At 68.4% G+C, this 19,111-nt stretch overlaps 2 protein-coding genes across 6 annotated transcripts; one reads left to right on the forward strand and one right to left on the reverse strand.

The window, feature by feature from the left end:
• Positions 1-1,307: 1,307 nt before the first annotated feature.
• Positions 1,308-12,501, reverse strand: SLC26A11 (solute carrier family 26 member 11). Of its 4 annotated transcripts, none has more exons than XM_079797883.1 (17): positions 12,374-12,501; positions 11,384-11,616; positions 10,759-10,951; positions 10,017-10,102; positions 9,555-9,634; positions 8,168-8,310; positions 7,680-7,855; positions 6,756-6,828; positions 6,481-6,531; positions 6,243-6,303; positions 5,216-5,271; positions 4,901-4,982; positions 4,518-4,645; positions 4,204-4,303; positions 3,732-3,865; positions 2,828-2,897; positions 1,308-2,043 (listed from the first exon to the last, which is right to left on the reverse strand). In XM_079797883.1, the coding sequence occupies exons 1-17, from the start codon at positions 12,459-12,461 to the stop codon at positions 1,599-1,601; spliced, it is 2,199 nt and encodes a 732-aa protein (XP_079654009.1). In that variant the 5' UTR covers positions 12,462-12,501; the 3' UTR covers positions 1,308-1,598. The 4 variants fall into 4 exon arrangements, with proteins under 4 accessions (XP_079654009.1, XP_079654010.1, XP_079654011.1 ...); XM_079797885.1 differs by having other exon boundaries at positions 1,828-2,043; positions 4,901-5,041; XM_079797884.1 differs by lacking the exon at positions 9,555-9,634 and having other exon boundaries at positions 1,311-2,043; positions 4,901-5,041.
• SGSH (N-sulfoglucosamine sulfohydrolase) lies at positions 12,465-19,091 on the forward strand. Of its 2 annotated transcripts, none has more exons than XM_079797887.1 (8): positions 12,465-12,626; positions 13,969-14,129; positions 14,673-14,778; positions 14,986-15,136; positions 15,432-15,588; positions 15,854-15,935; positions 16,350-16,553; positions 17,173-19,091. In XM_079797887.1, exons 1-8 carry the CDS (start codon positions 12,497-12,499, stop codon positions 17,730-17,732), a joined length of 1,551 nt encoding a protein of 516 aa, XP_079654013.1. In that variant the 5' UTR covers positions 12,465-12,496; the 3' UTR covers positions 17,733-19,091. The 2 variants fall into 2 exon arrangements, with proteins under 2 accessions (XP_079654013.1, XP_079654014.1); XM_079797888.1 differs by having other exon boundaries at positions 16,350-16,525; positions 17,173-17,603.
• The last annotated feature ends 20 nt before the right edge of the window (positions 19,092-19,111 follow it).

Here is a 19,111-nt window from a genome sequence, read left to right on the forward strand (position 1 = left end):
GGGGCAGCCTGGCCCTGGTCACCAAGCCGTCCGTCCTGGGAGGGAGCGGACCTAATTGGGCCGACCTTCGGGTCCTAGCGGGAGGGGCCCTGTGGGGACCGTGCTCAGCCACACTCTACACGGGGGCCCAGCCAAGGGAAAGCCCGGCCCTGCCCCCGATGCCACCGTCACCGTCGGGGGGGGGGGGGGGGGGGACGGGCGCCAGCAGACCTTGTTGGTGTCCAGGGGAGCAGGGGCCGCAGCCGGGACCCCGGCCGGCTGGTGGCACCTCCGGTGAGTGTCCGGAGGGCGGTGGAGGTCTGTGGACCAGCCGTGGAGCCGCAGAACCAGCTCAAACTGGTCCTGTCCTGCTTCCAACGAGATCCGGAACCCAAGTTGACGCGACTTACGGAGGACCCGTGGACCCCACTTACACGGGACACGTGTGGACATAACCTATGAGTGACATGTGTGAGCCCTTAACTGCTCCCCGCCCCCCCAACCACGAGAACAGACGCCACAGGAACCTCAGGCAGGAAGGGGGGGGGGGGGGGGGGAGGGGGGCGCTGTCCAGGGAGACCCGGTGCTGAAGCCCCTTCCGATTCCGCCCGAACCCTGGATGGGGAGGGATTGGAGCCGCCCCGTCTCCTTGCGCTCAGCTCTGCAATAAAAGCTCTTCCTTCTCCCAAAGCGGTGCCACAGTACCGGTTCTTTCCTGGTGACCCCGTGTGGCCTCAGGCTCTGGGCCGTCCGTCACAGGTCCCTCCAGAACAGCAGCCACTATCTACTCAGTGCCGGCGACACGCCAGGCCGCCCGTCCCCCTCTGCTCCCTCTAACGTGTGTGACGTGAAGGGTCAGGGACAAGGGATGCTGGGGCACCACAGCCGTCTGCACGGGGACACAGCCGTCTGCACGGGAGGTGGCCGGCTGGCCGCACGGGGACGCAGCTGTCCGTCTGCACGGGGAGGCGGCTCACAGCTGCCCAGGAGCGCAGCGGCCCTGTTGCGACTCCGCAGGGGCGGGCATCTCCAGCCGCCCCGCCATGCTGCCCGGGCGACAGTGCGCGGAGGAGCCCAGGAGGGACATCGACACGTGCAGAGCCCCAGCAGCCACGGAAACCACGGCTCCCGTTCACCACAGTAAACACCTCACCGCAGGGACTGCAGGGAGCAGCTCACAGAGCACCGTAGGGACCCCCCACGCCCCTCTCTGCCCCCCCCCCCCCCGCTGGGCTCACCCACACGGGCCAGGGGATGGCTCCTGTAGCTTTCACAATGAGCATCTGATTGTTACAAAACTATTAAGGCTATTACTTTTCTTTAATTAAAAAAAACAACCAGCAATGTGCCCTGGCTGGTTTGGCTCAGTGGATAGTGTCAGCCTGAGGACTGAAGGGTCCCAGTTAGACTCCAATTAAAGGCACGTCGCTCGGTTGCAGGCTCAGCCCTGGCCCGGGTCGGGTGCGTGAGGAAGGCAGCCAGCCGATGTGTCTCTCTCACGTGGATGTTTCTCTCTCCGTCCCGCCCCTTCCCTTCCACTTGCTCCCAAGTCAACGGAAAAAGACCTTCCCAGGAGGATTAACAGCGACAGTAACAATGCAGTCCAGCCTCCCCGCCCTTCAGCAGGCACCAGGCCACTGCACACCTGTTCCTCCCAGAACCGCACGGGGCTGGGGGGGGGGGTAATTAGCACCGCCGGGAGATGCCCCCCACCTGCCCCCCAAGCCAGGAAGGTGCTGGGCTTCGGGGACCGTTCCTGGCCCAGGCTGACACCCTGGGATCTGTCTTTCTGGAAGTCTCTCTCCAAACAAGGGCTCTGCCCCAGGTCGGTAGGAGGTCAGGCTTCCATCAGCCGGGGGAAGCCAGTGAGGCCGTGTCCTTCCTCCGGGTCCCGCTCCGGCTTCCTCAGACCCTCCGGCCAGCGCAGCTCCGGCCTCACACGAGAACCTTCTGGAGGCTCTCCAACCCGGCTGCTCGGCCTTCAGCAGCGCAGCAAGGGCTCCGGGACAGAGTCGTGGCTGAAGCTGTGGGGCCGGGTGCCCGGCTCCTGGCTCAGGTATCTCTCTGCAGAAAATTCAACACTTTTTTGCCCGGCCGGCGTGGCTCAGTGGTTGAGCGTTGACCTATGAACCAGGAGGTCCTGGTTCGATTCCCAATCAGGGCACGTGCCCGGGTTGTGGGCTCAATGCCCAATAGTGAGTGTGCAGGAGGCAACTGACCCATGATTCTCTCTCATTGATGTTTCTCTCTCTCCCTCTCCCTTCCTCTCTAAAGTCAATAAAAATATATTTAAAAAAACAAACGCACACAACATTTTTAAGCGCTAAACAAGCACCAGTGAGACGGGGTCAGCTCACAGAATGGGGTTAAAGGCCTCACTCATTTCAGGATCCCTGGGCGGCATCCCCTTCGGCACCACAGCAGCCCTTTCTGATTGGAGGCTGCGCCTGCCTGTCATCCCCGCCCCTCCCCGCCCCTCCCCCGCAGCCCCCTCCTGGGGAGGGGCCTCAGTGCTGCTCCTTCCCGCAACAACAGTTTCTCGGTGCCACACGGAGCCGAGAAACCAGACGACCGGGTCCTGGGCCTTCCGTGGCGCTCGAGACGAAAGGGCGGCGAGAGGCAGGGCAGCTCGGAGTGGCAGCCTCCTGCGCCCGCTGGCGCCCTGCAGGCCCGTCAGAGCCGAACCAGAGTCCACGACCTGCGACTCCGTGTGCCCGCCGCGCCTCAGCCTGAGACACGCCCCGAAAAACAGGACCCCCGCCCGGAGGGTCCTACGTCCCCCACCCTCGCGACCCACAACCGGACGCAGCGTCGAGCCCAGAGTCCACGGTGCCCTCGCCGCACCCACCTGCCTCCTGCAGGCTGGGGAAGTGCGGGGCACTCAGGTCCGCGGACAGCAGGACACGGCGCACGGGCTCCTGCGGGACGGAGAGGTCAGCGCCGGGGGGGGGACGCCACGCTGTGGCCACGGGCAGGCCGCCCGGCACCCACAGGCGAGCACGGTCTCTCTCCCAGTCCCCGGGTGGGTACCACTCCCCCTCAGGGAGACGGAGCACAGACCAGGCCCCCGGGGACGGGGACGCTATTAAGAGAAAGGCTGGCATGCTCACTGGTTGAGCATCGACCTATGAACCAGGAGGTCATGGTTCAATTCCAGGTCAGGGCACATGCTCCGGTTGTGGGCTCAACTTCCAGTAGGGGGCGTGCAGGAGGCAGCCGATCAATGATTCTCATCATTGATGTTTCTCTCCCTCTTCCTTCCTCTCTGAAATCAATCCTATGTAATAAAAGCGTAGTTTGCAAATTGCTCCCTTGACCAGGAGTTCAACCAGGGCGCGGGGCCAGCCGGCGGAAGGGAGGGAGGCCCCTGCCAATGGCAGCAGTGTCAGGTGATCAGGGGAAGGGAGGAAGTACCTGGCCGGTGGCTGGCAGCCGCTAGGGACCCTACCAATGCATGAATTTCGTGCACTGGGCCTCTAGTAAAAATGTATTTTAAGAAAAGAGAAACGTTTCTAAGTAAGCACAAAGGACACAGAAGTGCCTTGCAAACATGACACAGAACCTAACAGTCACGTGCAAAGCCCTGAGGCCAGATGCCTGAGTGGGATGCGTGGCCGCCATCCTCGCTGTGTGGCCTTGGGCAGGTTACTCAGCCTCTCTGGGCCTCAACGCCCTCATCCCGACATGAGGCGTGATAACCCCGGCCTCAGGGCTGCTGAGAGCGGCAGGTGCTGGCTGTTTGGGACGCCCACCTGCAGGCCGACGAGGACGAGGGTGAGGCCCCGCCGCCGGAAGTCCTCCAGCAGCTCCCGGAGCCCCAGCACCACCGTGTAGTCGAGGCTGCAGACATGGCTGCACTCCAGGACCGCGCAGCGCGGCGGGGACGCTGTGGGGACAGGCGCGGGCAGTCACACCGCGAGGACGAGGCACGGGCGTGGCAGGGCCATGGGCAGCTCCGGCCTGGCGGGAGGGGCCAGGGGGAGAACCGGCCCCTTCCCCCCAAACACCACGTCCCAGAGGGCGCAGGCGCTCAGGACAATGCTGGGGAAACGCCACCCTGGCTGGGCGCCGGGAGTGAGGGGGCTAGGACCGGGGGACGCCACTGAGACGCCCACACCTCCTCCCCGACGGAGGGCAGGGCCTGGGGCCCCGGGAGCAGGCTGGGGGGAGGGGACACAGGGAGCTCGGGGGTCACACGCAGCCATCCCTGCCTGGCCCACGTACCTCCCAGGGCGCGGCTCTCCACTGCCTCGCGCAGGGCCTCGATGGCGGGGAAGTGCAGGCCGCCGGCCGGCTGTACCACCAGCACCGGCCGCTCGGACACCTGGCACAGGGGCGGGGGAGCCGTGAGTCCTGGAGGCACATTGGGCGGGGCAGCGGGCCAGGCTGGGGGACGGGGCAGAGCCGCACGAGCCCTCACTGCCCCGTCCTCCCCCCCCCGCCCCCCCCCCTCCCGCGCAGCGGAGCCGTGGTCCCTCCCGCCGCCACAAGCACACGGGAGGCTCCAGACGCAGAGCCGGGCCTGCGGGCGGCGGTACCTGCATGCCGGGCCTGGCCACGGAGCGCAGCAGGATCAGCAGGGACACCAGCGTGCCCGCCAGGATGCCGTACTGCACCTCCCAGAAGCAGAGCAGGAAGGTCACGCTCAGGGGCAGCAGGTCCAGCCCTGGCGAGAGGGGTGCGCTGAGGCCTCCTCCGGCAGGTGTCAGGTCGGGGGGAGGGCAGGAGGAGGGGAGACCCCGCATCCCTGCAGGGGCTGAAGGCACTCTGGGGACCTGAGGATCTGGAGGAGGCAGCCTGACCCCTGACCCCCGGGTGACACCTCCCAGAACCCCGTGAGCCTCCAGCTCCAGCGGCGCTGTGGTCGGAGGGGATGGGGGGGCAGCGGGGACCTCGCGCTGACAGACGAGGAGCCACGTACTCCTCACGCGCCACAGCGTCCGGGCGATCCCGGCGTCCAGCAGCGGGGCCACGGCCATGATGATGACGGCCGCCAGCGCGGCCTTGGGGATGTAGTAGAAGAGCGAGGTCAGGTAGCCCAGCGACAGCAGCACCAGAACCCCTGTGGGGGAGGGGGCAGGGGGCACCACTGACGGGGCCTGAGCCCACCCGGGACGCAGGGGGAGCCCGCCACCCGGGACGCAGGGGGAGCCAGGCCGCCTGCACCGTGGTCCTCCCGCCCCTTCCTCCCATGTCACGGCCTCAGCACACGGGGGTGCAGTGTGTGGGGGCTCACCTGTCACCAGGCCCCCCGCAGGGGTGCACACCCCCGACTGGGCGTTCACAGCCGTCCTGAAGGCGACATGGAGGCCATCAGTGGCGGCCAGAGCACGGGGAGTGGGTCCACACGGGCAGCTGGTCTCCGGGGACAGGGCTGCCCCCGAGGCTTAGGAGTACAAGGGAGCTTTGGGGTCCCCTCAGCAAAGGGGAACCACCCCAGGGCACAGCGATCCGCCTCCCACTGGCTGCGGTGCCCTCCCCCTGAGCCTGCGCAGGCGGCCGCGCCCGCAGAGGCCGTGAGGGCTGAGCCCGCTAAGCTAGGCGACTCATCCGACTGCTGTCCTTCTAAGGAGACAGGTCATGACAGACACGCCAGGACAGACACAGGGACGACCACGTGGGGGACGCAGCGAGATGGCACCTGCCAGCCACAAGCGCGGCCCCGGGAGAAGCCACGCTGCCAGCCCCTGCCCTCGGCTCCGGGCCTCCTGAGCGAGGCATCGGCGGGGGCTGGAGCCGCCATCGCTGGCGCTGGTTGGGCGGGTCTGCCCGGTAACACGCCCCCCCGGGGTTCCGGGCCCTGGGGAAGGGTGGGGGTGCTGATTTTACGGAGAAAAACTGACGGAGCTGTCAGGTGGGGGTCCCACGGAACCCACACACAGTACATGGGGGTGCATCCCGTGAGCACAAGCACCCGGGCGGACACCAAACCCTCTGTGGGCTCCTGGGGCGGGCCTGGCGGGAACAGGCCTCCTTCCTGGCTCAGCAGCGCGGCCTGCTGGGAGCCCCGCACCCACCCCCGATGCAGGAGCTCTCCACCCGCAGCCGAGCCCAGCAGCACAGGGCTCCCTCGTCCACCCCCAACGCCGAACCGCGCCCCGTGCCAGCTGCACCCCTAGGGATGCAACCTGCTGTGTGCGCCTGTCCATGGAAGCCCTTCCCGGCCGCCGGCCGCCCCCAGGGAAGCTGATCGGGGAGCCGACAGGACCCTCGGCCTTGGCTGGGACCTCCCAGGGACTCAGACAAGCAGGGCGGGCACTCACCGTCCGAAGCTGCCGGTGACCGGGAAGGAGGAGAAGAAGGAGCCCAGAACGTTGGTCAGGCCTGCGCGCCAAGCGGGAGAGGGTTACCGGGAGGGAAGGCGCACGACATGGAGAACAGGCGGCGGTGGCGGACGGAGTGAAGCCAGAAGGAAACGAGCCCACGCTAACACCTCCCGGACGGGCATCACCACCATCGGCCCAACTCCACAGGGCGGAGACGCGCCCGACGCGGCCTCACCGATGGACAGCAGCTCCTGGTTGGCGTCGATGCGGTAGTGATTCTGAGACGCTGAAGAGAAGGAACGATAAAACCCGTCACCACAGAGAAGACCTCACTAGGAAAACGTTCATGAGACGAAAAAACAGGCCACACGTTCCCGCCTACAGCACTCGGTCTGGAGGCGTAAACATAAATGTAAACACACGTGAAACACACGCGTACGCTCAGGTGCACGCGGTGCATGACTGTGGGTTTCAGATGGAAGCCGGCGAGCGAGGCTGGCGGCATCTTACCGAAGGCCTTGGCCACGGCGATGCTCTCCAGCAGGCCCATCAGCGGCACCACGGCCAGCCCGGCCCCCATGTCCTGAGGGGAGGGGGAGGGTGAGTGACCCGCAGGGCAGGAAAGGACCCTCAGGAATGTCCGTTCCTAGGGCTCCCCTCTCCCGCCGGCTGGTGCGGCTCCGCGGTTTATCATCTACCTACGAACCAAGAGGCTGCCGGTTCGGTTCCGGTCAGAGCATACGCCTGGGTTCCGGGCACGTCCCCAGTGGGGGGCGTGCAGGAGGCAGCTGATGAATGATTCTCTCTCATCATGGATGTTTCTCTCTCCCTCTCCCTTCCTCTCTGAAATCCATAAACATTTAAAAATAACAATAAAAAACAAAGGGCAGGAAGGGGCCGATAGGGCAGAAGGGAAGCATACACCCGGGGCCAACACAGGCTTCCAAGAAAAGGGGCGTCCCCTCCCGATGCCGCCCCGCTCAGGGTCACACCACCGTCGGTTTGTCATGGGTCCGACCCCGGCTTCCTTCAGTTTGTGATGATCTTTTTGTTTTGTTTTGTTTTCGTTTCGTTTGGCTTGGGGGGGGGGGGGCGGGTATCTTGGAACCCTGCTTTGTGAAGCCAGAGCAGACACCGCTCCCGCAGGCACGCGCACTCGGCGGCAGCGCTGTGAGCTCGCACACGCCGGGTGTGGACGCAGCTCACTCCTGCCACCGTGTGCACGAGGCAGAAAAACAAACATGCGGCCCTGAGGCTGTGCCCGATCTGGAACTCTCCCCTGCCTGTCCCTGCCCCCACAGACACCCCTTCCCGAGGACTGGGCAGTCCCGCCGAGCTCAGAGCTCCCTGCCACCAGCGGGTGCCTTAGGGGGAAGAACCAGGCCCCGAGGTCCCTGCAGCCCAGCCAGGCGGGCCCGCTCCCTCCCTACCTACCTGGACCATCTGGGTGAAGGAGACCGTCCCGTTGGCCGTGGTCAATGAGAAGGGGGGGACCCGCACCGCAGGGAGCCCCTGGACTATCTCCCCAGTGAGGACGAAAGGCCGGTAGCCGGCCACGTCGCAGGAGTAGGCCATCAGGGCGGCGCCGGACACCACCAGGGCATTGCGGGCTGCGCGGAAGGAGGGGAGACCTGTGAGGAAAGCTGGCTCCTCTGGGTAAGGAGCGGGAGCCGCCCAGCCACGCCCCCTCACGCTGCACCCTGGGGACAGGGTGCGGGTGGAAAACCCCCAATGCAAAGCCCTGCCCTCCGCCCCACTGCACAGCAGGACCCCCCCCCCCCAGGAGCTTAAAGTCCCAGGCCCGAGCCACGCCCGGACGGGGAGGGAGAATCTCCAGGTGGCTCCACCCAGCACCCGCGCCCCCAGGCGCCTGTCCGGGTGGTGGGGCCCAGCTGCGGGACTGGCCTCCACAAGGCCCTCACCGGTCGTGGCCGTCCAGACCAGCCCGAGGCTGAGCCGCACTCCGGGGGGCGTGTTGGGGGGCACGGGGGGCATGTGGGCCCGCATCAGCCGCAGCAGCAGCAGCAGCAGCAGGCAGACCAGGCCCAGCACGGCATCGCCCACCCTGCGGACAGACGGACAGACGCCGCCACCGCTGTCACCACCGACCGGCCAGCGGCAAGCGCCCTGGCCCACAGGTGCCCGCCGGCGGGAAACCTCTCGTGGCTCTTTGTGCTTCCGGGGTCAGCCCCGAGGCCCCTCAGAAAGGGAGGACAGGACGGCCACAGCGCCTCCCGCCTCAGCCCGCTCCCCGCCGCCCCGCACATCACTCCTTCCCTGCTCCCCGCCGCCCCGCACATCACTCCTTCCCTGCTCCCCGCCGCCCCGCACATCACTCCTTCCCTGCTCCCCGCCGCCCCGCACATCACTCCTTCCCTGCTCCCCGCCGCCCCGCACATCACTCCTTCCCTGCTCCCCGCCGCCCCGCACATCACTCCTTCCCTGCTCCCCGCCGCCCCGCACATCACTCCTTCCCTGCTCCCCGCCGCCCCGCACATCACTCCTTCCCTGCTCCCCGCCGCCCCGCACATCACTCCTTCCCTGCTCCCCGCCGCCCCGCACATCACTCCTTCCCTGCTCCCCGCCGCCCCGCACATCACTCCTTCCCTGCTCCCCGCCGCCCCGCACATCACTCCTTCCCTGCTCCCCGCCGCCCCGCACATCACTCCTTCCCTGCTCCCCGCCGCCCCGCACATCACTCCTTCCCTGCTCCCCGCCGCCCCGCACATCACTCCTTCCCTGCTCCCCGCCGCCCCGCACATCACTCCTTCCCTGCTCCCCGCCGCCCCGCACATCACTCCTTCCCTGCTCCCCGCCGCCCCGCACATCACTCCTTCCCTGCTCTCCGCCGCCCCGCACATCACTCCTTCCCTGCTCCCCGCCGCCCCGCACATCACTCCTTCCCTGCTCCCCGCCGCCCCGCACATCACTCCTTCCCTGCTCCCCGCCAGAGGGTCCCGGCTCCCAGCTGGACTCAGCGGGGAGCACCTCCTGTTGTCCTCTCACCTGCGGCCCTTCTCAGAGCGAGCCTGGTCCTTCTCCATCTCACCGTCTCTTCCCACTGCTCCCCCCCAAGAGGGCGCGGCACGGGGCCACACCGACCAGCTCGCAGGTTGCTGGAGCCGACCTCTGACCCCTGCACACGCCCCTGGCTGACGCAGCAGCTCTGGGCTCCCGGTGAGGCTGACAGCGCTGCCCTAGGGAACCCTGTTTGAGCAGCAAGGCCCCAGAGTGCAGGAGGGGGGTCAGGAGCAGGGTGTGGGGGGGGGCTTCCCTATGGGGCGGGGCAGAGAGAGGCAGGCAGGCTACCTGGTCTCCCCGAGGCTGCGGAAGGTGTGATACAGCTGCAGGAAGAACTGTCTGGGGACGCGCTGCAGTCCCAGCAGGTTCTGGTCCAAGAGGCACTGGTTAGCCGCCCTTCCCCAGTGAGGCCCGAGGCCCCGCCCACGGGGGGCCTTCCTGGGGACACATCTCATGGCCCCAGGGACCATCTGCCCATGCCCACTCCCCAAAGACGGATCAAAGTGAACCCCAGGAGAGGGCATTTCACAGCCTTCGGGTCAATGACACACCCCTGCCCACTGTTTTCGCATCCCAGGAAAACCAATCTGGAGGACCGCAAGGCAAGGAGACCCCTCGTTCCACCTCGCCCATCAAGCAGGCCCTGTGGTAACTGGCTTCCAACCCTGTCCGTCACTGAGCAGCCCGCCCCCCGCCACACAGACTCCACCAGCATTGGCCCAAGGCCGTGTCCATCCCTCAGAGGCTTACCTTGATCTGCCCGACGCCAATGGTGATGGCAGCAGCGGAGGTGAAACCTTTGATGACGGGGCAGGAGATGAAGTCCAGCAGGAACCCTGGCAGCCAAGGGGGACACTGAGCCGGTACCGGAGGCCGGTGCATGGAGGCCGGGGCGGGGGGGGGGGGGGGGTGGAGGTGGGGACATGGGCCGGGAGAGGGGGTGTGGTGGGGTGGGGCTAAGTCTGGTGGGTGCACACCGGTTGGCAGGTTTGGAGAGCAGGCGGCCGGGCTAGGGTCTGAGGCCTTGGGCCCTTCTCCAAGCAGCCTGGCTCCTAAGCAGACTAGGGCAGTGCGGGGGGCTGAGGGTGCCCAGGGTGCCCCACCCACCCTCACACGGGCCCTCACACGGGCCCTCACACGGATAGCCCCTGAAAGGCCAAGGAAGTGTTGAGAGCAGCCCGGCCACGTGGCTCAGGGTTGAGCGTTGACCCATGAACCAGGAGGTCACGGTTCGATTCCCGGTCGGGGCACAGGCCCAGGTTGCGGGCTCCATCCCCAGTGTGGGGCGTGCAGGGGGCAGCCGATCCGTGATGCTCTCATCATTGGTGTTTCTCGCTCCCTCTCCCTTCCTCTCTGACGTCAATAGAAATATGTATTTCCCGCTGTGGAGGGCAGGGCGCCCCGGAGACAGGTGCCTCAGGTGGTTGCCCAGGAAGAGAACCGCAGCCCCCCCCCCCCCCCGCAGCCCCCGCAGGAAGGCCCGGAGCCTCACCCAGGCACAGGAACCGCATGGCTAGCTGGACGCAGCCGGACAGGAAGGCGAGCAGCACGGCGTAGGCAGGCTCACGGAAGGTGTAGGAGGAGACCAGGAGGGACATGATGGCCGTGGGGCCCAGGGTCACGTCGCGAGAGGTGCCCAGGAAGACGTACACGAAGCACCCCACGAAGGCGGAGTAGAGGCCGTACTGTCGGGGAGAGAGCGATGAGCACCAGGAGGCGCGTCACGGGGTCATGGGGTCCCCGGTGTCCGTGTCTGAGCGCAGGGCCCGGGGCGCCATGGCTACCCTCTCAGCCGCCGCAACGAGGGGCCTTTCCCAGCCGCCTACGAGCACCAGCGCCTGGACTTGTGTCCGGGTCCGAGTCGGAACCGCTCTTCCGGAGCCATCCGCCGGCCCACGGGCAGCCCAGGACCTGCTGGTGCCGCGCGGCCATGTGAGGCGCCCAAGGGCAGTCGCAGGCTCTAGACTTCCCGGTCCCACGGGGCTGAGCCCGGGGTGCCCCCCCACCCCCCGGTCTGGGGGCAACACCAGGCTTTTCTGCTCTGCTTCCTGCGGGCACTGAGGCCCAGAGAGGGGGCAGGCGGTGGGGGATGTGGGGACAGCGGGCAGACACCTCACCTGGGGAGGGAGTCCAGCCACCTCGGCGTAGGCCAGCGCCTGGGGGATGACCGTGAGCGCGACCGAGAGCCCCGCCACGAGGTCCATCCTCAGCCACTGCGTGGAGTAGTGGGGCAGCCAGGCCAGGAGGGGCAGCCACCTCCGCAGGGCGGCAGGGGGGCAGCTGCGGGCCCTGGGGGCCGGGTGGGGGGGCCAGGGCATGGCCTGCTCCATCGCCTTCCCAGACGCCATGCCTGTGTGGGCGTGGGGGGCACAGAGTCAGGGCACGGGCTTCGAAGAACCGGGTCACAGGGCGAGGGTCCAGGGCGTCGGGAGAGACAGTCCGTCTCCCCCGCCCTCAGCGTTTCAGCCACACGGGGCTCTGGGTGCCCACAGGGGCCTGTCTCACAGGAAGGGGAGGGGCGGCGGGGGCGACATCCCTGCCCAGCACCGCTCTCCACCCCATTCCTCCTCCCCCCCCCCCCCATTCCTTCCCCCCTTCCCTGCCCCATGCTCCGTTTCTCAGTGAGAAGCCTAAACACCACTCAGGGCTGGCCTGGGGGAGCCTTCCTTCTCACTTCCCGCCCCAGGAGCCCACTGGCAGGGGAGAGGCAGGCGGAGGGGGGCAGGAGGCCCTGAGGCCCAGGCTCTCCCACTCAGGGGGCTGCCGCGCTGGGCTGAGGGGGGCGTCTCCCATCCTGAGGCTGCGCGCTGCCCCAACCCCCACCTGTGGCATTCGCACCCCTAGAGGGGCCCCAAGAGTTCTAGCTGGTTCTGGCAAAACGCCAGAGGCCCCTCCTCTAACTCCAAGGGCACAGCTCCCTCCAGGCCCACCCCGCCGCCACCCGAAGCCCCTGCCCCGGCCCCGGCGTCTAAGAGTGAGGCCCCCACTCCGGCCCCAGCGAGACCAAAGGCGGCAGGAACCTGGGAAGGGACGCGGCGGGTGGGGAGCGGGGGTCCCCGCGGGAGGTGCCCGCACCAGCTCGCCCACCCCGCCCACCGCGGACTCACCCCACGTCGCCCCGCGGGTTGCAGACCTGCCCGGCCGCGGGACGTGGGCGGAGCCGGCGCCTCGTGACCGGCGGGGCGGCGCTGGCATCACGTGACTCGGGGCGGGGAGGACCGGGACCGGGAATGGGACCGGGAGAGAGAATGGGTGCTGCCGCCGTGCGCCGCCGCGGGCCGGTCTGCTGGGCGCTGCTGCTCGCCCTGGGGCTGTGCCGCGCGCACCGGGCGCGCCCCCGCCACGTGCTGCTGATCCTGGGTGAGTGCGCCTCGCCCCGCCGCCGCCCACCCCGCCGCCGCCCCCAGCAGCGGTCAGCGCTGCCCCAGCCGCCCGCAGCCTCGCTGCCACCCGCCCATCTCCCGCTGCTGCCCCAGACCTCGTGGTCGCTCCTCGGAGAGGGAGGCGGGCAGTCTCGCTCACTGCGGGGTCTGCTGGGATCCCCCGCATTCAGCCCCCCACTCCTCCGGCGCCTGACCCTGCACCCCTCCCGTGTCCAGAGCCCCGACCTCCGGGTCCACAGATCCCACGGGGATGCCAGAGGGGGCGGATGCCCACATCCCCAGAGGCCAACGTGCCCTGGGGCTCCGGTCTCCCCAGCGGCTTCTCTGACCCCCCGAGCTCTGAGGGTCAGCTCTGCTCCCACCCCCACCCCTCTCTCTCAGCCGCCCCCCGCCCCCCCCAATCTCCCAGCCCGCTGCTGTTACGACACTGAGGAGACTTCCTGTTTGGGTGGCGGCCTGGCTGTCACAAGGCAGCCCCCCCCTGGCTGAGGGCTGGCCCTGGGCCAGGCGGCTCTGATTAGCCCTGTGGTCTGTGGCCGGGCCTCCGCGCTGTAACCTGCAGCTCTCCTCTGGGGGCTCCTTCACCCACCCAGGGGCACCAGTGGAGCCCTGCCCACGGGTCCACGTCCTTGTGCCAAGCCCAGTGCTGCCCCACCACACCTGCCTGCTGACGTGCCCACCCGAGCGCCCTGCCCACCTCAGCTCCCTGCCCACCCGAGCTCCCTGCCCACCTCAGCTCCCTGCCCACCTCAGCTACCTGCCCACCCGAGCGCCCTGCCCACCTCAGCTCCCTGCCCACCCGAGCTCCCTGCCCACCCGAGCTCCCTGCCCACCTCAGCTACCTGCCCACCCGAGCTCCCTGCCCACCTCAGCTCCCTGCCCACCCGAGCTCCCTGCCCACCCGAGCGCCCTGCCCACCTCAGCTCCCTGCCCACCTCAGCTACCTGCCCACCCGAGCGCCCTGCCCCCTGCCCACCTCAGCTACCTGCCCACCCGAGCGCCCTGCCCACCCCAGCTACCTGCCCACCTCAGCTCCCTGCCCACCTCAGCTCCCTGCCCACCCGAGCGCCCTGCCCACTCGAGTACTACCTGCTAACATGCTCACTGGTTTTCACACTGGGCTGGTAACATTGCCACTCGGGTATCATGCCTGCTGAGTAAAATGCCCACCCAGGTATCATGCCCACTTGGCGATGCCCACCTGGGTAGCTTGCCCACCTGGGCATCACTGGCCAGGCCACCGCCGCAGGACCCAGCTCTTCCCTCCCACACGTGGCTGCTCCTGAGCCCGGCTCACCGTGTCCGTGGCCCCCTCCTAGCGGACGACGGGGGCTTCGAGAGCGGCGCCTACAACAACAGCGCCATCGCCACGCCGCACCTGGACGCCCTGGCCCGGCGCAGCCTGGTCTTCCGCCACGCCTTCACCTCCGTCAGCAGCTGCTCGCCCAGCCGCGCCAGCCTCCTCACGGGCCTGCCCCAGGTGAGGGGGGGCAGGCAGGGCCTGGCGGAGGGGAGCCCTCCTTGCCCCCTAGCGTGCTCACCCTCCACGCCCCACTCCCCACGGGCATCCTCTGGTGAGCGGGTGCAGCTGTGGTCCCCGAGGCGGCGGCGCCTCCAGAGCGGGGCCTGTGGCCTGAGCAGACACTCGCCGGCTAACCGGCCGCTGTGGGCGGGCCTCTGTGAGGGGGAGCCTTTCGCCATCAGCGGGCATCTTTCTGGTCGGAGCGGTAGCACCCACGAGTTCACACCGTAGAGCAGCCGGGTAACAGGCTGCACTGTCCCGTCCCACGGTGTGAGCTCCCGCAGAGGAGGGGGCAGTCCCTGCGAGCGGAGGGGACAGCGAAAGCCGCCCGCCTGGGGCACCTCCTCGCCTGGGGCACCTCCTCCTGCTGACGTGCCACTGCGGGGGGGGGGGGGGGGGAGGAGAGTGCTGGCCCCTGAAGGCTGAACAGCCGCGAAGGGCCGGGGTGATGAGCTGTCAGGCCCCGCCCCCGCTCACGGTGTCACGGTGTCCCCGCCGCAGCACCAGAACGGGATGTACGGCCTGCACCAGGGCGTGCACCACTTCAGCTCCTTCGAGGGCGTGCGGAGCCTGCCGCTGCTGCTCAGCCGCGCCGCCGTGCGCACAGGTGAGGGCTTCCTGCACTGCCCGGAGGCGGGCCTTGTCCCGAGCCTCCCTCAGCCGGTGGCCGCCGGAGCACGGTCCCCAGGGCGGGGTCTCCGGGCCGGGCCCGGGTCTGGGCAGCCTGCGTCGAGGCCATGGCAGGGCTGGGCGGAGAAGGGCGCAGAGGGCACTGGGAGGCCTTGGGGACTGTGATGGCCTCTCGCGCCCGCAGGCATCATCGGGAAGAAGCACGTGGGGCCGGAGGCCGTGTTCCCCTTCGACTTCGCGCACACGGAGGAGACGGACTCGGTGCTCCAGGTGGGCCGCAACATCACCAGGATCCGGCTGCTGGTCCGGGAGTTCCTGCGGACGGGCGACAGCAGGTGCGGGGGCCCGCCCCTCCCCACCCTCAGGCCAGACCCGGGCGGTGAGCATGGGACGCACCCCAGAACCTTTACTTGAGAGGATTCTCCAGACAGTGGAGTGGGATAGGGGAGAATGTTCCAGACACTCAAGTGAACCTGGTCAGAGGAAGAGGGCCCTGGGGAAACTGAGGCCGTGAGGCTCGCAGGAGACTCTCAGTGACGGGAGCAGGCGAAGCCGAGGGGCTCCTTCCTGAAGGAGGGGCTCCCCGGGGTCGCACACCAGGCCCTGGCACTGAGGCCCCGCCCCGCGCAGGCCCTTCTTCCTGTATGTCGCCTTCCACGACCCCCACCGCTGCGGGCACTCCCAGCCCCAGTACGGGGCCTTCTGCGAGAAGTTCGGCAACGGGGAGAGCGGCATGGGGCGCATCCCAGACTGGACCCCACAGGTCTACGACCCCCAGGATGTGCAGGTAGGGGGCTCCGCGAGCTCGCAGCCCAGCCCAGGTGTGTGACTTGGCTCGGAAGTGGCCCTGTGGCCTGGGTCCGGGTCGCCTCTTCGGGGCCTGCAGAGAGAAGCGAGGGCACGGGTGACGCACCCAGCATCGTGGATGGGGGCTGACCCGTTCCCAGGAGGAGGATTCAGCCCGGGAGGAGGCTGCCCCGCCCCTGCCCTGATCAGGGCTGGACAGGTCCCGGCCTCTCGGCTCACATGGACTCTCCACCCACCTGCCTCAGGTGCCTTACTTCGTCCCCGACACCCCGGCAGCCCGGGCTGACCTGGCCGCTCAGTACACCACCATCGGCCGCATGGACCAAGGTGGGCCAGGAAGCCCCGGCGTGGGGGTGCCCGTGCGGGCCAGGAGCCTGGGACCAGGGGGTGTGGAGGGACTCCTGTCTCCGGCCCCTGCCCGGACTGTCAGCCCCACAGGGGAGACCTGAGATTCCGGAAAACACAGGGCAGCGGTGGCAGCTGTGTGGGGTGACCCGGAAGTGCCGAGGGAGGGCCGGTGTCCGGGTGGGTGGGGCAGTGGGGAGGAAGGCTGGGGAGGCCCTGCACGCCAGCTCCGGGGCGGGGCGGAGTGCTGGGCAGAGGCCCAGGCCCAGGCTGGTGGGAGGGACAGCGCAGGGCCCAGCGGCTGGTGAAGGAGCGAGGGAGGGCACGCACCGCCGGGCAGGGAGGAGGGAGTGGTCCGTGTCTGCCTGCCCTGAGCGGTGCCCTCCCCGCCCGCAGGGGTCGGGCTGGTGCTGCAGGAGCTGCAGGCGGCCGGCGTCCTGAACGACACCCTGGTGATCTTCACCTCCGACAACGGCATCCCCTTCCCCAGCGGCAGGACCAACCTGTACTGGCCGGGCGCCGCGGAGCCCCTGCTGGTATCGTCCCCGGAGCACCCGAGACGCTGGGGCCAGGTCAGCGAGGCCTACGTGAGCCTCCTCGGTACGGCCCTGCGCCTACGGGAAGGGGAGGGCGGCGGGGGCAGAAGTGTGGGGACACCACGTCCGGGCTGTTCGCAACACTCCCTTCCGTGGTTCCCACCGGCCTCGTGGCGAGGCTGAGAGGTGAATAATCGCCCAAGGCCACGCAGCGTGCAAGCGCCCACTGGGCGGGGCCTCGCCACCTTTAGACTTGCTCTCCCACCAGCCCACCGAGCGAAGGTGTTGCTGTCCAGATACCCACCAGGTCCTGGCGCAGTAGGCCGGGGCTGGGCCTCAGAGTGCGTTTCCGACGATTTCCCGAGTGGTACCGATGCTGCGGCCCCGGGACTCCGCTTTGAGGGGTCAGGGCAGCAGCACCCTCGGGCCCTTTGGCCCCAAAGCACGTGTGGGAACGCTGTGGCCGCAGCTCAGAGCAGGAGCCGATGAGCCGGGTGGGCCGCCTCACTGGTCCGAAGGGTCTTAGAAGGACCCTGAACGTCAGGCCGCGGGGACAGGTGCCGGCCGGAGCGCCTCCCTGCTGGCGGCTGAGGCGAGAGGCGGCCCACCAGCTCCCAGGCTCGGCCTCGGCCTTCCGGGGCCTCGTGCCGGCCTGGGCGTGCTGACGCGCTCCCTCCCCGCAGACCTCACGCCCACCGTGCTGGACTGGTTCTCCATCCCCTACCCCCGCTACGCCATCTTCGGCTCCAAGACGGTCCAGCTCACTGGCCGGTCTCTGCTGCCGGCGCTGGACGCGGAGCCCGCCTGGACCACGGTCTTCGGCAGCCAGAGCCACCACGAGGCCACCATGTTCTACCCGATGCGCTCCGTGCAGCGCGGGCCCCTGCGCCTGGTACACAACCTGCACTTCAGGATGCCCTTCCCCGTCGACCAGGACCTCTACGTGTCGCCCACCTTCCAGGACCTGCTGAACCGCACGGCGGCCGGCCGGCCCACGCGCTGGTACAAGGACCTGCACGGCTACTACTACCGGGAGCGCTGGGAGCTCTACGACCTCCGCCGCGACCCCCGCGAGACCCAGAACCTGGCTGCCGACCCGCGCTACGCCCCGACGCTGGAGCTGCTGCGGGCCCAGCTGGCCAAGTGGCAGTGGGAGACCCAGGACCCCTGGGTGTGCGCCCCCGACGGGGTCCTGGAGGAGAGGCCCTCGCCCCAGTGCCGGCCCCTGCACAACGAGCTGTGAGCCGCACGCGCCTTCCCCAGGCCCGGTCCTCGCGCCCCTGCCAGGGAGGGCGCAGCCAGCCTCGGGCACAGGCACAGCCGCCTCCCGTGCAGCCCAGGAGGGCGCTCCCTGGTGCTGGCCTCCTTCCCGCCTCTGCCTGGAGGGGCACAGAGGGCGCGTCTCCACCGTGCCATGGGACATCGCCACCCTGTGTCTGAGCCGTGTCCCAGCACAGGCATTCCAGGGTGACCTAGGATGGGTGTGGACACAGGGTCGTTTCCTCGGTTGGGTCCCGGGACCCTCATTCTCTGAAGCCACGGATGTCCGTGCCCTTCCCGTGAGAGGAGATGAGGGGCTGTGCGCGCCACGTGGGTGGAGACGGGTCCACCCCCTCTGGGAGCAGTGTTGGTTTATTGACCTCTGGCCCTGAACACACGGGACGCCGGGCCCAGTCCCCGGCCCTGGGCTGCTTTCCGGGGGGACCGCTCCCTGCAGGCTCCAAGCAGCAGGTGTGAGCCTGTGGGTGTCCATCCTTTAGGCGCCCCGCGATGCCGTCCCGTCTGCAGGCTGGTCCCTTCTGTGGAGGACTCAGGTCTAGCGCCGACGCCGCCCGAAGGCTCCAGGCCCTTCCCTCCCGGCGTGGAAGCAGAGGCTCTGCCCGGGAACCCGGGAGGGCGCTTTCTCTCTCGATGGGGGGCTCCTGTCGCCCCGCCCTCCCCATCTGCTTCCTCCTGGGGGCGAGGGTAAGCCACAGGCCAGAACACTGTACACGCTTATTTTAGTAAAACACGCAAGTCCGTTTCTGAACTCGTTTACAACAGCGCCCCCGGGATTCCCGCGCTGCTGTCCAGGGACTTTCAGTCTGTGAGGGGGCGGCTGGGCCGGGTGGGGGCCTGGGGGCCTCCCCTGGGCAATACCCAACTGTGTCACGGTGGCCTGAGATGGGGGGAGGGGGGACACTGGTAGAGGCAGTACTCAGCCCTGGAGGAGCCGCCGGCCCCTGCAGAGGGGTCTGGGGGCACAAACCCACTGAAGACACTGTCGGTCACTTGGAGACGAGCCTTAGTGGTAAACAGCCTACACGGGAGTCACTGAGCATCAGCACCAGCAGCCGAGAGAACAGGGCTGGTGCTAGGTGGTCTGCACCTCCGCCTGGGCAGGGGCACCTGACCTTGGGGCACCAGTGCTGCCTCCTGCCACCTCCGTGGGTGTGGGAGGAGCCTCTGTCACAGTGAAATGCAGAGCGAAGTTCAGGGGTCAGTCAGATAGGCACTAATCTGGGGACACCTGGGCCTCCAGCTCTGGGGAGGGCGCCAGGACCCGCCCATGGAGCGACCTCGGGGTGTCAGTTCAGACCGTGCCAGCCCTGGTGAGAGGAGAGGGTTTATGCAAAAAAGAGC

This window comes from Cnephaeus nilssonii, assembly GCF_951640355.1.
Source record: "Cnephaeus nilssonii genome assembly, chromosome: 19".
In the NCBI taxonomy this organism is placed as follows: Eukaryota; Metazoa; Chordata; class Mammalia; order Chiroptera; family Vespertilionidae; genus Cnephaeus; species Cnephaeus nilssonii.